General features: G+C 43.6%; 1 protein-coding gene across 1 annotated transcript; it reads left to right on the top strand.

Annotated features, from left to right (window-relative positions):
- The first annotated feature begins 423 nt into the window (after window positions 1-423).
- On the top strand, window positions 424-14,033 carry ICOSLG (inducible T cell costimulator ligand). Its single transcript, XM_005526608.3, has 7 exons — window positions 424-494; window positions 3,555-3,595; window positions 5,605-5,973; window positions 6,467-6,751; window positions 8,312-8,488; window positions 9,550-9,585; window positions 11,930-14,033. Exons 1-7 carry the CDS (start codon window positions 481-483, stop codon window positions 11,938-11,940), a joined length of 933 nt encoding a protein of 310 aa, XP_005526665.3. The 5' UTR covers window positions 424-480; the 3' UTR covers window positions 11,941-14,033.
- The last annotated feature ends 2,593 nt before the right edge of the window (window positions 14,034-16,626 follow it).

The following is a 16,626-nucleotide window of genomic DNA, read 5'->3' as shown; positions in this document are numbered from 1 at the left end:
GTGCTATTTATGCAAACATACACCTAATGCACTTTGAAACACAACTTTCCCGGCTCCCAGGCAGGATTCTTCGAGATCCCGGGGCGCCCCGGGCGCGGTCCCTGCCCTCCCCCGGGGCTGGGGACCGATCTCCAGCGCCTCGCAGAGCCAAGAGGATGCCGCCGTGCCCGAGCTATGGCAAAAGCTGCCCAGGTCCGGCTCCCCAGCAGCGGCGAGGGAACACGGATTTGGGGAGAAGAAGGGTTTTCGGGAGCCGGGAACCCCCATGCAGCGGCGCCGGCGATGCTGTGGGAAGGGGTGAGCGGGGATGTGGCTGAGGCGGCCGGGACGGGCAGCGGCCGGTCCCGCTCGGCTCCGCCGCCCGCGCCGCAAGGCGGAAATCCCCTGCGGAGGTGGCGTGGGAGGGAAAAGGGAACGGCCCAAGGCGGGCAGCTGAGCTCGGCCGGGCTCGGCACGGCTCTTCGGCTCGGCTCCGGCACCATGAAGCCGCGGGGGTGAGTGGTGGTCGCGGGGGAAGGGTCGCTGCTGCCGCTCCGTGCGCGGCGGGAAGCGGGGACACGGCGGGTCCTTCCCGGGCAGGGATGCGCATCCCCCTTAGGGAAACGCGAGGTTTGCTGCTGTAGGGGGCAAGGAAAGCGCTGCCGGGGGTTGGGCTGCTTAACTGGAGTCAGGGGCGACCCCCGGCCCCGGGACAGGTCCCGGGGAGCCGGGTGTTGGCAGAGCTCCCCGGCAGCCCGGCCCGGGGTCCCGGTCCGTACGCGGCCATCCAGGGCATGTAACAGGCCTTTTCGGGATATTTTCAGCTGAAAGGTTGCGATGGGATGTGGCTCATCTGGCTTCTATAGCCCAGGGTAGCGCTGCTTTACAGCAGGTGTTAGAAAAGCTCCGCAGGTGACCTGCTCAGGGCACCTGCTGGTCGAGAAGAGCCGTGTCGCAACAAGGTTAGGGGACAAAGTGGGTCTCAGCAGCGGAGCAAAGCCCCCAAAGTTGTTATTGGATATCGGGATATCTCTTGCCTGGCTAGAGTGTGCCACAGAACATCCCATGGCTTTAAGATGAGTAGTGATGAAAAAGTTGAGGTGCAGGTAGGAAGAATCTCTCACCAAGCAAGAATGCATGAAAAGCGAAGTGCAACTTTCTCCTGTTTCACACAACATTTTAAAAATTTGCAGAAGAGGAAGGTGTGGGAAAGAATTGAAACATTAAAAAATATTTTTTTTATTTTTTTTTTAATTAGGAAAACAAGACCGAAGGAGGTAGTGCAGCTATGCCAGCACTTAATTAAGCTCACTGCTAGTGTGATGGGCATGGGAGCTGAGTGAACACAGAGGCAAAAGCAGGCAGAGCATTTCTCCCTTTTTCCAATTAAAGCTTGGAATTAAAACTATTCCAGGGAAACACTGAGGGTTGACGCTGACTCCACAAACCACATCTGCAACTTCCTCCAAGTAGGAGGATGATGCATTTCTGATCTGTCCAACCTTGACTGCAGCATCACTTATTAAAATCAGAAATCAAGGTCTGCGTTGTGTACATACATATGAGAATCAGTTCTGGCTGAATATCTAAATGTCTGTTGGTATTAGCAAATGCCTACCAGGGGGAATTCCCTAGAGAGTCCCATAAGGATCAGTCAGTTATTGTTATCAATCTATTCAAATGAGCTGCTATATCCATAGCTTCTAACTTGGGTGGGGAATAACACCGGCATGGGATTATGAAAGATTTAGGACTACATGAGCTGAGCTTGCCAAGACAGACCTCTAAAAGCCTGGCACAAAAGTGATGACAATGTAAAAAATACAACAGAAGTAAAAAACAAATCCACATGTAAAAGCCACTGTCAGAGGCAGAACAGAATGCTTATGGTGTGCTTCCTTGGGTTTGAGATGGATTGCAGATTTACTGAAGTAATAGAGCAGAAATTCTCTACACTGGGCATCCACTTAAACTTTTCAAGCCTCATCTATCAAATAATTTCAAAAGACACAGAAAAAAAAAATAAAGTATTTTCTTTATACAAAAAATAATACAATTCAGACTGGTTCTCCACTAAAGTTTCTCCAACTCAGTCTCTGGAAATGGGCCTTCAAATAGAGAAAGATTTTGTGTCAGGAGTGTCCTCCGCTTTCTGCATGGGAAGCTGAATATGTTTGGGAAGATGATAATTTTCTTGAGGGGCAGGTGGGAATTAGAGACACTCCTCTGCAGAAGAGGAGCCCCAGGCTGTGCCCAGGCAGGTGATTGCAGTAAAGCTGGGCAGAAGCACAGCTTGTGCCTGGGAAGTGATGTATGAATTCCTGTGCTTGGCTGGACAAAGGAGCAGAAGCTGTGGGAAAAGGGCAGGAAGCCTGGAAGAGAGGGGATTTTGTAAAACATAGCAAAGTGAGAAGTGGCTGCTGGGGAGTGAGCTTAGGTTAGGGCTTGGAGGGAGGAGGGCTAGGCAGGGCAGGGTTGGTTTGGAGGGAAGGCAGTGACCGGTCTGGGTGGGAGACTCGAGCTCAGTCCTGGATAGAAATGGCCTGTGGGAGCAGCTGTCCCTTTGCCCCAGGGCTCAGTGCTGGGCCTGGCTGAGGGCTGAGAGCACCGGGGGAAGGCAGCCAGCTGTACCTGGGAAAGGAGTGTGGCCCCAGTCCTGCCTGCACAGGTGAGCTGGGGACGCTGGTGACAGCCCAGTGCTCCTGTCCCTCTGCCCGTCAGCTCAGCTTTATTGCACCTGTTGCACCTGGGGCAATATCAAGGTGGACATCTCATTCCAAAACCTTTCCTTCATCCTTCTTTCCCTTCCTACTGCAGTCTGGAGGAAAGAGAACACAATGTGTAACTAGGTGTGGTGGTGAAAGGCCATTTTAAAGTAACTCACAGTCCATTTATCTTCCTTAAAACCCCTGTGGGATGAGGATGATAAATCACTTGGACTTTATAAATGGGTTAAACTGTGTTTCCTGAGGCATCCTTTCCTTCGGGGAAACCCCTGCACAGATTTGCCCCTCCTGAGTAATCAAACACATCAAATTCTTCCCATCAAAAACCTTTGCACAGCTCTCCACTATCAGCAGGTTTCCTGTTTACACATTTTTACTGAGTGCACAGCCTGGTGGGCAGCATGGCCAGCTGCTGTTTGTCATTTAACCAGACAAAACCGTAACTCCTTGAGTTTCAGCAAAAGACTGGAAAACCTGTTTTTGACCTGTGCAGCCACTGTCCTTCCCAGTGACTCAGACAGACTCCAGAGCCTGTTTGTCCAGCAAGCCAATTGATTCTTTCAGAAGAAAAGACAGGCCCAACACCAGCCTCATGCCCTCTGCCCTGATTCCAATATTAGTGCATTTTGCTGCTATTCATGGCCTTGGCCACCAAACCACTGCTGAGGTGTATAAAGAGAAGTTTTGCAGCTGTCAAAAATGCAAATCCTTAATGAGGCACTACGTGGGAGCAGTACCTAATTTACCTACTTCTGCCACTATATTAAAACAATCAAAATTGGGTTTATTGCTTATTTAAACAAAAGAGATGCAGAGTCATTTGTAACACTCGTTTGCTTTTTGTTTTAGGTATGGATTTCTATTACTGCTCCTTCATATCCTGAAAACTGGTAAGTTCAGAAAAACTCAGTAAAAATTAAACTGCCCTCCCTTTAATACGTTTGGCCAAGGGCACAAAGTAGTTGTAAAATGTACAATATGAACATCTCTGTGTTTTCTACAACATACTGAAGAATTCTTCAGTGTGAAATGTTTCTCTGACATGCATCATGGAAAGAAGACACAATCAATTTCTATCAGTTTCATTGCAGAGAATAGCAATGGACCTTATGGATGCTCTTGCTTGGATTGCTTTGCTTGCTTTAGAGATCTCCCTGTGTCAACAAAAGGCCTTAGAAGTGGAGTAATAAGAGCTGCCTGTATATATATACATATATGTATATATGTATATATGTATATATATACATGCCTGTATATTCAAAAGTAGAATTATACATCATGGTATCAAGTAGCCAAAATCAGTAATTTTAATTCTACTTATTACTAGTAAATTTACTTCTACTATTAGTAATTTAACTTTTACTACTGTTCTAAAATATCCCTTGCAAAACAAAGGTGGAATTAAATCACACCACCTCGTGATATTTAAATATTCTTAGAGTTCTCTCCTCTGTTCTTGCTTAATCACTGAGAAGGACCTCAACAAAGTCACCAAGGAAACTCCCTGGCCCCAATATCAGGACAAACTGTACCAGATTCATTCTCAATAGATGCTGGCTGGCCTGTTTCTGGCCAGTGATGGAGTTGCACCCATCTTGCCAGGGCTTTACTTTTCCTACTGTTTCAATGGGTTTCCCAAAATCTGAGCCAAGGAATTGTGTTGCAATTCCCGTTTCAAGCCTTTTATTTCCAGTCCCACCCACAGAGTTTACCCTGGTGAACACCCTGCCTTTCCTCCTGCAAGCACTGTGCCTGCCTCAGTGGAATTTTTAGACCAGGGTGCCCAACTCAGATGAGTAGATGAGCAATTTCTGAGTCCAGCCCAGCCTCACAAAGACAGGTCCCCCTTCAAGGTTGACACCTCCCTCCCACCTCACCACGAGCTGTTTCTACATTTCCAAACCTCCACTCCTGTCATCTTCCTTTCCCTCAATCCCTTCCCACATAATCCCTTCCCCCAGCAGTAATCTCTCCCATCCAGCCCCACGCCTGACCCTCTCTTGCCTGACACAGCTCATACCCGGCTTTGTATATATATAAAATATATATATACATATACCAGCCAGTTGCACCAGAGGGGTTTTGGCTGCTCTGGAGGTGATGGATCCAGCAGGGAGGCTGTGGGCAGAGCTGCCCAGCCCTGTGGGAATCACTGACCTGTGCTTTCTGTATCAGCTTTCAGCCACCTTTGCCTTGCTCACAGGGAGCAGAGGCCACCTTTCCTCTGGAAAGCAGAAAAAGTGTTCTGAAAGCCAGATACAGTCATGACTTTACCTCAAGTGACCCTCACGATGTAAATGTCTAATGAACTGGTACTGGAGGTATCTGGGCGTGCTGGTTTGCCAGCTGAGAGTATTTGTTGAGAGGGTGTCACTGATAGTAGCAGTAAAATGTGGTTGCTTTGTCATGCTGGCTTTGAGAAATACTGCTTTTACTCCCCTTCTTAATTTTTTGTGTCTCAAAATAATGGCAGCACTCTTTCTTATCAATGTTTCCACTTCTTGGGATTTAAGGGGAGTTATTTTGCATTTTTCTTAATTAAAAAAAAAAAAAAATCCCAAAAAATAAAAGGAAAAAAAGTGATTATTAAAGCATTAGGACTTGAATGTGTCTGCAGTCAGTTTGAAAAGTGAAATGTGGGTACCCAAGGGGCTAGGAATGATTAAGACTGGTTAGCTCTCAGAGAAAAGTTCCCTTTGGACAATGCACAGACAAATGGACATGGAGAGAATTAGCCACTGGAAATTTGGGGGTTAGGAATGCCTATGAAGTGAGCACACTCACCCACCTGCTTTAAAACTAATACTGGAATCTATATGTGGTAGAATGTACTCGAAAATAATTCCTTTTTTCTCCACAAAACCTCCCTTTTTTCTCTTTCTCTCTTTTAATCTTGTAGTTACTGCACTCGAGAAGAAGAACATCATCAGTAAACTTGGAGACAACGTCACACTAAGTTGCATTTATACAAAAAAAACCTTGGAATTAAAAAATCTACGGGTGTATTGGCAAATAGCTGATGATTCCTATCAAGAGAAGTGTTCAGTTGTACATGCACTGATCTCTGGCCAAGATGATAACACAAATCAGTGTATTCTCTTTAAAGACAGGACTCAGTTATTCTGGGATAGGTTGGAAAGTGGTGATTTTTCTCTGCTATTGCTAAATGTCAGCCAGAGTGATGGACATACATACAAATGTGTAGTGCAGGAGAAAACTGAACATCCCAAAGTGATTCACCAGGCAGAAGTGGCTCTCAGTTTAGCAGGTAAGAACTTGTGTCACTCTGCCCAAATTCTCATTTCCGCTTTTCAAATTTGAGCAATTTTAATATTCTATTTAAGCACACCTTTAATTTTGAAATAGACTTTCAACTACTTTTCAAACTACCCTTTGATGAAGTGAAGTCCACTTAATTTAAATATTACTGACAACAAATGTAAAACTTGGAAAAAGCATGTGAAAATTATTTACTGAGCATGTGTTTCTTTTCCTCTTGTTTTTCATGGATATGAGGGCTCTTGCATGTGACTGGATGACAGCAGCTTAAGTTGGTCCTTTCTCCCTTTGGTTTTGGCTTTAGCTTTTGGCCCTCCCAGTGATTCTCTCAGCTTACAGACCAAACCTGCAGGCGTTTCTCTTTCAAGCAATGAGGGTGGTGTGAAATCCAGCAGTTTGGCTTCAGGATGCATCTCAAAATTTTTCCTTTCCTGTATGTTTCAAAATGCCAACAACTGTTTCTTTTTCTTCTTGCTCTCCAGCAAGTTACAGCCAACCAATACTCAGTGGACCAATAAGAAACAGTGACAGCCCTGGAGAGGAGGTGACCTTCAACTGCAGGTCTGGCAATGGATACCCAAAGCCCAATGTTTACTGGATCAATAAAGTGAACAACAGCCGCCTGTCTCCATCAAAAATAGAGATCATACCCCACGACGATGGCACTTTCAGCGTTTTTAGCACACTGAAGGTGAAAGCCACTTCTAACATGCAGATAGAGTGCTCCATAGAGAATGAGATGCTGCAGGAAAATCTATCAGCTAACTGTAAGTTCCTTCATGCTGCCTCATGTTTTCTAGGTAGCAGGAATATCAACCAGCATGTCTCTTAGGTGTGCACTAACGAGGGCTATGCATTAAATTCAGTAGTTCCAAAAAGTGCTGAGAAGATCTCAGGCTTTGTTTCAACCTCTAGTTATGCTTAGCCATGGACTTGATGTTTAATTCTTCCACGCTGAAGTGAATAACCCACCAAGTGTGTTATGACAACAGCACTGAGAAGCTCTTGCATGCAAGGCAGTTTCTGAGCTTAACCTTTTAGTTCCTGAGGAACATGATGGTCTGGGGAGTCAGGTTGTTTTTTAGGGGCCACCATACAGCAGATCCATGATTTCTGACCCCCTACTCAATGGCCTTGCAACATTCACATTTGCTTTTTACTCTGCCTAGTTCCAAAGTTCAATTTTCAGTTTCTCCAAAACTCAATTTAATACAGTGCACAACTTAAACTAGGTCTGCAGCAAATGGGCAATATGAGCTCAATAGAACAATGTAAAACAGCACAAGTATAATGATATTTATTGCTGATGTGATGATTAATAGTAAAAGCAAGTATTTACTCACTCAACTCTTCACAAAACTAGAAAGCTTTTTTTAAAAAAACCAACCTGTTAACAAGTTATAGTTACAGTACAACTGCTGCAGTTCATTATTTCCAAAAAGCTGTGTAGAGAATCTGTCTGGAGTGGGAAGGCTGATCTGGAGGTGGCTGTTTGATCTCATTGCTGTTCCTGGTCCTGCCTCCAGCCAAAATTTTCTCTCAGAGGTGCATCCTGGTGCAAGAGATAGGAATGTTTCCATAACTGTAGCTGGAGACCCACAGCTCATTTACCTGAGCATCCCAAACACTGATCCCATGACTGTAGGCAAATGATAGAAACTGTAGAATAGAAATAGAATAGATAGAAATGATAGAAATGCATGAGCAGAAGTTGCACAGTAGAGTGTTTATGTGATTATACACCATGATGTCATCCCAAATTAAAGGAAAAACTAAATAACCTCATCATTAGTTTCCTAATGGCAGTGTCATGTTGTCTTCTGAGGGAAAAGACCTTCATATTACTATTTTTGGGGGGTTTTTTTAAGCCTCACTATTGCACTTGAAAGAGTAAGTGATGTGATTTGAAACCTTCAGTTTGCAGCAATGAGTGAAGATTCTTCATTAACTTCAGGGAAACAGGTTTTCACCCATTTTTCTGGATACCATCAGATTTACATTATAGATTCTATATAGATTTATTTTCAACTGAGTCTAGATACAAGCCCAAACATGCTTTCTCACAGTCTCTCAAAGCTGGAGGGAAAGAGGAAAAAGGAAGAAAGTATGGATGCACTATGATGACAGGGAGGAGTAAACTGGTATTTAGACATAATTAGTTGGAGATGAGTCTCACTCAGAAGGAATCACCAAAATCACAGTGGTATGAATAGCACAAATCTTTAGTCCTTCAGAATTTTTTTATGCATGCAAAACATGGTGAAATATTTTCCTGGTATGAAATGTGAACATTTACACCTATGACATCCTTTTCTATTTTATTCTAGACACACAGCAGAAGAAAAGCACTGGTTCTGGCACAGAAAGTGATGAAAATCTAGGGAAAAAAGGACAAGGTGCTCAAGCAGCTGGCATCATTGGCATTGTCTTTGTGATAGGTCTTCTAACTGGTTTAATCTGCTGGCTGTGGAGAAGGAGGTCCTCTAATCTAGTGTCCTATAGAGGTAATGAGGCACTTTGTTTGCCTGACTAAATCATAATTCTTTTTCACTTGCCAAAGTGCTTGATGTTATCCAACAAGAAGAGATAAAGTATGACTAAGCTGCCTGCACACGGCAGCAGTAAATCATGCCCTTATCAAAAACTTGGGGTGCCCTGGGAGGAAAAGTAGTGCCCCAGGATATATTATTCTTCACGTTTTTCTCTTCCTGTGTCTGAGCCTCACAGGAAGTAATTTCTGAATGTGAGAGTAACTCAGACTTTGTGTCTGTTCAGGCCATGGCTTGTCTATGATTGTTTTGTTGAGCTGTGATCCCTGCAGGCTCCTCCTGGACAGATGGCATGAAACAGGACTGGGGTCAGTAGCTCACTCACTCAGCACAGTTTGAAGCAGAAATCAGAGCATAATTCAACCCTGAGAGCTTTAGAGTCACTGGCTGGATGATTCAGATCCTGCTGGGATCAAGCAGAAATGTAGCTGGTCTCACCTGTGTTCCCTGGTGTAGCTGGATTTGCCCACGTGTGTGACTCTAAAAAAACTCTAAAAGGCTTCTTGTGGACCAGACTGAGTCTGCCAATGCAGCTGGGCACTTGCTCTAAGCCCTTTTGCAGCCATCCAGGAGCTAATATCTAAGAGACAGAGCAGGGACAACCACACTTTTCATGGACAAATCCGTGTTTTCAGTGCAGGCTCTCTTCCTCAATGTTAGCAAGGTTGGGTGCCTCAGAAAAGACCAGGGGAAATCAGGGTAGTGATCTTGTCCAGGATCTGCAACAGCTCTTGTAGAGGTCATGTCCTTCCTTCAGAAACAACCCAAGAGTGAGGCAGGACTCTGTCCCAAGATGAGGAGCAGGGCTGTTGCTTCAATCACAAAATCTCTCTTTTCTGAAATGGTGGCTGGGGTTGTAAGCAAATAGAACATTGGCCTGCATTTTACAGAACATTTAGCACATTGAACCCTCAGCTTTGGTGGATAATATTAATATTGCTTAATATTAATCTCATTTTTCTGAAGACTGTGGTTATCTATCCCACATGCTGAAACCCATGCCTTTGTTTCTACAGATGGCCAACCAATAGAAAATCAAGGAGGACTCAACTGTAAGTACTAAAAATATTTTGTCTCAAGTGACCTAACTTCATAACTCCAGTACTCAAGTTCAGCACAAGCCTTTAGATTAGACATAGTGGATGATACAAACTGAAGCATTTTTTAGGCATTAAATCCTAGGTGTTCTTTAACAGGGATGTCATTTGCATCATGTCTGTGAGCCTGAGCCTATATACACTCAATTCTAAAATAAACCCTCCTTTCCTAGAAAAAACACGCTCTTCAGACCCTCACCATGTTCGTGTTTTTATAAGCAAGAATGCAATATTGCAGGCCAGCTGGTTTACAAATTCATTTGTTACTTATAGTAGGGAGAAAAATGAAAATTGGGTGAAAAAAATTAAGACAGATTTGGGAAAAAAAAAACAGAAGACTTGCAGGAGTACAGGGTGAAATCTGCCTAGCTGATATCTCATTTGGTACTTTCTACTGAAGCTAATGACTGTTGGCTGTGTGTCTCTGCAGAACAGGCAGAAAATACTGTGGTTTCACTAAAACTGTCATACTTAAAGAATAGTTCAATGTAGCAGATCCTGTGAATGTACCCAATTCATAGTATCAAGCAGAAGCAAAATAACCTTTAAATTAAAAAAACTTTCTCTGGAACTTGTTTGACAGTCATGGAAAGTGGGTTAATGGTCAATTATTTTCCAGACTGCAGCCTGATCCCCAACATTTGTGTTTGCTAAACATCAACAGGCATTGCACTCTCTCCTGCAGAGCATAATCTATGGAGGAGGATGGATTTTCTCCTTAAAATAAGGAGACATTTTGTCCCTTTGTTCCTGGGAACTGCATTAACATAACACAAGCAGTTGATTTAAGGTCAACTTTTCTTCTCCAGACTTACTTATACCAGGCCTGTCTTGGTTAGATCCCTGGATTTAGCCCATTAGTAAAAAAAAACAAAACTCTGTGAATAAATAAGAGTAAATATTTAACTTGTATTGAAGGCTGCTGTAGCATGATTTGTTCATTAGGAACAAAGCCAAGGCACTTTCCAGATGCTGTCTTCCTTGTCATTTCTCCACTCCACTAGTGGAAGAGGAGGTGGGACAGCAGCCTTGGTGTCTCACTGATGACAGAGGCTGTCCCACCTCTCAGGGCCATGTTCTGGGCATCCCAGTTTAAGGGCAACCTGGATCAATACCAGAGAAAGGAAAATGCTCCAGGAATGTGATCTCTGGTGAGAGATTGGTCATGTCTGTTTAGGCTGGAGAAGGCCAGGCTGATTAAGTACACAATAACAACCCTCTTCAGAGTGTCCTTCGAGAAGGAGGGACAAGTTATTTATTGTGCTAACCCAGCTGACACTGCACTTAAGGCATAACAAACTTAAACAAATGAGATTTAAGCTAGTTGTTAGAGGAAATTGTCTAAGGGTAATTACCCTTAGTAGTTGAGCACTGAGGCAGAGTTTGTCCAGGCTATCAAGTCTCCATCAGTCCAGGTTTGTTGCTTTGTTTTTTCTTAACAAAGAAAAAAAAACAGTACCTGTCTGAAATTATTAGGAAATAAAGCTGGTACCACCTTAGTACAAAAGATAGGATCTAGGAGAAATTCTAGCCTAATTCAATCATTATTTGGTGTTCTCAATCCTGTTGTGTGTGGTAGATTGGGGGGTAAGGCCCTGGGGAAGTGCCCAGCATTTTGCTTTTCAATGCTGCTGTAAATGCACTTGTTTCTGGCTCCTTATGAAGAAGGTCAGGTTGCTTCATGGCAGTGAGAATCTTGAATGCTGCAAACCAAAATGGGACTACTGAAACTAACCTTGCTGATACAAAGGCGAAAAAGAGTTTGGAAACTGGGAGGAAGGTAGACTGTAAAGAAGAGTAACTCCATCCTGGTGGGATTAGTCTCTCCAGGCACCCATTCCAGTCAGTGGGGCAGGATGCTCTGGTGAGGAGAAATTCAGAGCTGGAGCAATTCTGATCTATTAGCTGGAAGAATCCCCTCATTTCCTGAGAGAAGCCTGAGGAATTTGTATTCTCTTGGCTACAGAGAGGCTTTGTGCATCTCATTCTCTGAAATAGTTTTAAATGAGTAACACTGTAAAGGTAACACTGCTGTCCCCTCACATGGGAGGCCACTTTTTCCATTTGCACAGAGAGGCACTTCCAGGCTGTGGCATGAGGACAGAAAGCCCCCAGTGTCTTGGGTATCCAGGCAGGACTTCTCCCCAGTCAGTTCTCTCTCAGCAGCATGAGTGTGTGTTTCCATAGCTTTGCAGCTTGTTCCACTGGTTACATAGGAAAAGCAATGCTAGGAATTATAATTTCTGGACAAGTTTTTTTGTCTATTATTTTATAGAAAGAAGTTATTTTGTTTTTACAGCACCTGCATAAATGGAAGGTCTGCCAATGATTTGGGCAGCTGGAGATGTGTCAAGGGAAGCATCACTCCCTCAGTGCAGCATTGTTTGTGATACAAGTGACAGATTTCTGCCAAGAAAGATGGCAAACAAAAAAATCTGCTGGATTTTCATTCCAGCCACTGACTGTGTCCACAGAAGTGGACACATCATGACTGTGTCCACTCCAGCTCAGCACTTTGGACAGTCCTTTGTGACTGTCAGTGATTTGGGCACCTGTACTGGGGAAAGCAGAAAGCCTGGGACTCGGCTGCTCTGTGCCAGACCACTGAAAGCTGGTGCTTGTCCAGTCTCTCATCACGATCCTTGAGGACTGTCAGGAGCAGAAGCAGCCACATTTCAGGAGCGTGGGACATTCTTGCTGTCACCTTACCCTGAGGATGACTACTGCATGTGAAGAAAGGCAGCTAAAACAAAGAAAGAAAACTGAAGGACTCTGCAGAGTGTAATTTTTGACCTCTTCCATGTTTCTCTCTCTCTCTAGAGTACAATTCTTTTGTTGTCTGTTTTCACCAGCTGTTACTGGGTACAGAACCAGGCAGAACACTTTGACCCAGTCCTCCAAAACCAGGAGTTGCTCTAATGGGGTCAAATACTGAATGTGTTATCATAAGAGAAGATGCCTCCTTTAAGCCTTGATAGCAACATTTTGGTTTTTACCAAATATTCCACCAAAAAGGGGACTTCCACCTTCAACAGGAGCCAGCTGTGAGAAAAAAAACAAGCTGTGGAAATCTAACCAATTAAAAATAGTGCTCTCTGCTATGTAAATGTCATGTTACCTGGACTTACCCTTCTCAGGATGGAACAAAAACTGTGGTTGAGCTCTGCTTGATTCAACTGAATCTTTATTTAAGCACTTTCCCATGGTTTCCAGGGAGGATTTTAAACTGAAGGATTTAAATTGAACTTGTGATTGTGTCTCATCCTTACACTCATCCAACAAAACAAAGAAGTGCAAATTCTATCAGTGTGTTGTCCATGAATATCCAGAAAGCCAAGAACTGCATTTTCCTTGTGCCAGTGCATGTGCCTTGCTGTGTCAGCCCCAAGTCAGCCAAACTGACTGGCTGAAAATCACAAAACAGTAAGCTTTGCTGATGATCTTGAATTCTGAAGGAGGAATTTTTACTAGCTCTCTTGCCTAGATGGAACAGTTTCCCCATCTTGTCATGGGAGGCTGGAGATTGTTATTTTTTAAACAGAGCTCTGGAAACACTTGACCTCTCCTGCACCAGTTGCTAGACTGAAATTGTATGATTTTTGTGAATAAGTCACAGCCTTGTTTATTCTTGCTGTGTGTGAGAAGCATCAACTCTGAGCTCAGACACTGATTTTTCATATCAAGATCAGCTTTCAATTCCCAGACAAGTGAAAATTCTGTTGTGTCCACATCATGTGGAACCAAGACCATTGGGCAATAGTGCAGCAGTGATCTTTTGTCAAACCAATTCCCCCAGGGAGGCTCCCAGCTGAGCAGCTGTGCTTCTCTCATGTCAGTGAATCCAGATATTAGATATTTTCTGAGTCCAAATCTAGTCTTCAGAGTACCCTAAAGGGAATTTGCTTGAGGAAAGCTTGCAGACACCTCAAAAATGTGACCAACATCTGTGCAGATGTGCAGGGTAACCATTTCCTAGTGATCCATAAAAAGTCATAATAAAAAAAAGATATTTCCTCCTTATCTGTCACATGAAATTGTTCTGTGCAGCCTCTGGTGCTGCTGTACCTGACAGGAGCCTTTCCTACAAGTAATTTTCCACTTTTATATTCTGCAACTGTAACAGTTCAGAGATATAAAAAGTGACCTAGCAGCCACTCCACAATATGGTATTAAAACAAATTTAGACTGGTTGGATTTTCTTATTTCTGGGCTACTTCATGGATACACCTAAATACAAAAGCCTTTTCTTGCAAAATTTGTGCTTTCATTTAGCTCTTCTTGGAGGTCAGCAAATCCTAGATGATGGTTGTTATCATTCAAATGACTTGGGAATTTTGTTATAGCAGTTTTTATCTTCACATACTGTGTTTATATTTTAAATAAAATCTATTCATTCTTCTGGATGTTTGACTAAATCTATCAACACACAGAAAAGTCAATCCAAGCCATTGCCCCCACCCAAAGTGGCAGTTTTACTTTTAGCCACGTCCCTCTGTGCTCCTTTTCAAAGCCCTCAGACAAGGGGAGACAAACACAGCACAGAGCTGACCACCTTTGCTTTATTTTGGCTCACATAACAAAACCCCTTGAACAACACAACGAACTCAAAAAAAAAACAGGCAGTAGCCTGAAGGCAGCACTAAGCCTGAGCTGATTTCTCACCCAAATTTACATGTGCAAAGGTACAGCACACGCTCCTGGCTCCTGCTTCCGGAACTGAAACCAGCTCATTGCACTCCCCCAGACCAGTCTTGCACATGAGCACCAGCATCCCTCTGTTTGCCTTCACTAAAGACAGCAGCTCACTTAAACACAAGTACAGGAAAACAACAGTTGATGCAGCTTTGGAGGAAGACTAATAAATGGATTCACTTTCACAGAAAAGTGAGACTTTTGTTGTGGCATGGCTGGTAAACCACAAATGGAAAGCCCCAAGAGAAAACATATGTTGCTACTTAGTGATCTGAATCCATCTGTCCTGTTGTCAAACTCACTAGTTAAATCTTTTTACCTATGAGAGCTGAAATATCTCTTTTGCTCAAGAAAGCATTTCCTTTCTCCAGCTACCCTGACTCCAACATCTGTTCTCAGTTGTGCTAGGTGAAGAAAACTTGTTGCTTTCCCAACTTGCAAAGTGAATCTTTCTCTTATTTGTAGCAAAAATGCACAAAAGGTCACATTACCCCCAGATGTAATTTTGCTAACCTGTCTCTTTTCCAGAGGAAGAGAAACTGCTCTAAAGAACAATTGAGTACAGCCTAACTCCACAGGAAGAAAACAACCCCAGTGCCATAGCTGTAAGGCTCTTGGGAATTTTCTTCTCAATACATGCTGGCCATTAGGGCTTCCACCACCTTCAGGGTATGATACAGGATGGAATCATTGTAATCTGGTCCCCACTTGAGGATTGTTGTGGAGCTCCTGAAGCATGTCTTTAACAAGGATACAGAGGTGACTGGGGGGCTGGAGCACCTCAGTGATGAGGAAGAGACACCTCAAGAAGAGACAACTGAGAGGGGATTCAGCCATCTCTGTCATTGTCTGCAGCGGGGGTCAGAGCATGGAGCAGGCTCTGCTCTGTGGTGCTGAGAAATGGGACAAGAGGAATGGGCAGAAACTGCTGGACAGGAAGTTCCACCTGATAATAAAGAAGAACTTTTTGTTGTGGGTGGCTGAGCACTGGAACAGGAGGCCCAGAGAGACTGTGGAGATCTTCCCTGGAGATGCTCAAACGCTGGGTTATGTGTTCCAGGGGACTCTGTGTGAGCAGGGAGCTTGGACTGGATTACCAGCTGTGGTCCCTTCCCAACTTGCCCATTCTGTGTTTATAAAAGGCACCCCACCTGTTCTTTGAGTTGATCTCTGCATCTGGCATCCCAGGGAATTACAGAGCAGTAGCTTCTATGTCATCCATCTTTCAGGACACACTTATGTGACAACAGGTTAGTTTGTACAATTACCTTCCAACACAGAAAAAATGCTTCCAACATTTCCTGTTGGAAATGTGTTATCAGCGCCACTTAGCATAATTCCTGTATCTGAACCATGCTCCCTGCTGTCAAATGCAAGTCCTTGGCAGCTACTCGTGACATTACTATTAATCACAAATTCTTTGTCTGCATATTGGTAGGAAAGAGCCAGTCTCCCATTTCAGTCTGGCACAGAAAACTGCTGTGTAGAGATAGAAGCTCATATATCAAAGATGTTTAGGCTGATCTTTGAACTTGCCCAAAATAGGTCCCAACAATTTACTAATAAATTACTTATTTGTTTTTCTGTGATTCCAAGAAGCGCTGCTTAGGACGATTGTCCAATTGACAAACTTGGACACAGAGTCATGCTTGGGGTCACACAAGGCTGCCTGTAGCTGACTTGGTGCTTACACTCCTATCTCCAGCTTGCAGAGACCCCTTTCCACTTGCTAGACTGGAAAGTCTACTTTCTTGCAGCCCAGTAGACATCGTAAGTCAACAGAAACTGCTAATTTTGAATGGGATTACACCACACAAAATAAAGATCACCTCTAGAAAAAAATTTAGCACGAGGAAGAAGATATCTCACTCAAACTGGAAATCTTTTAAGAATCTGTCACTAAGAAGCAGCAGTAACACAGCCATAATGTGGACAGCAAGTGACTTCAAATGTTTTCATTTCTTCTCCCAGATCTGTGCTGTCACATGTCATCCCCCTTACAGAGCTGAGACTGCAGTTTCAAAACAAGATCAGATTTGCTTGCAAGAACAGTTCTTCCACAGCATCATGCTGGGCTAGAAGCAACTCTACATCTCTTGATTCATGTCTCTGTCAGACATACCCTTACTGTGTTACCTAACTTCTAAAATGCATCACCACTGCAGTTTTCATAACTAAAAATAGGTCAAGGAATAAAGGTGCAGAATGCCTGAACTGTATCTAATTTTATAACAGTAGGCAAACATGAAATATCTTTATCATCTTATTGGAAGTCTTATTAACCAGCTCAGATCAGTGTGATTA

The sequence above is a fragment of the Pseudopodoces humilis genome, chromosome 2 (genome assembly GCF_049639895.1).
Source record: "Pseudopodoces humilis isolate 2021_Gansu_Grassland_sample_001 chromosome 2, ASM4963989v1, whole genome shotgun sequence".
In the NCBI taxonomy this organism is placed as follows: Eukaryota; Metazoa; Chordata; class Aves; order Passeriformes; family Paridae; genus Pseudopodoces; species Pseudopodoces humilis.
The sequence above is the reverse complement of the archived record's forward strand: the minus strand, read 5'-3'. Positions and strand labels throughout refer to the sequence as shown.

What these genes read in the sequence shown, in the direction of transcription:
- ICOSLG (XM_005526608.3), top strand. An exon ending in AGTGGCTCTCAGTTTAGCAG is followed by an intron (nt 5,974 to 6,466) that starts GTAAGAACTTGT and finishes CTTGCTCTCCAG; the next exon opens with CAAGTTACAGCCAACCAATA. An exon ending in GGAAAATCTATCAGCTAACT is followed by an intron (nt 6,752 to 8,311) that starts GTAAGTTCCTTC and finishes ATTTTATTCTAG; the next exon opens with ACACACAGCAGAAGAAAAGC.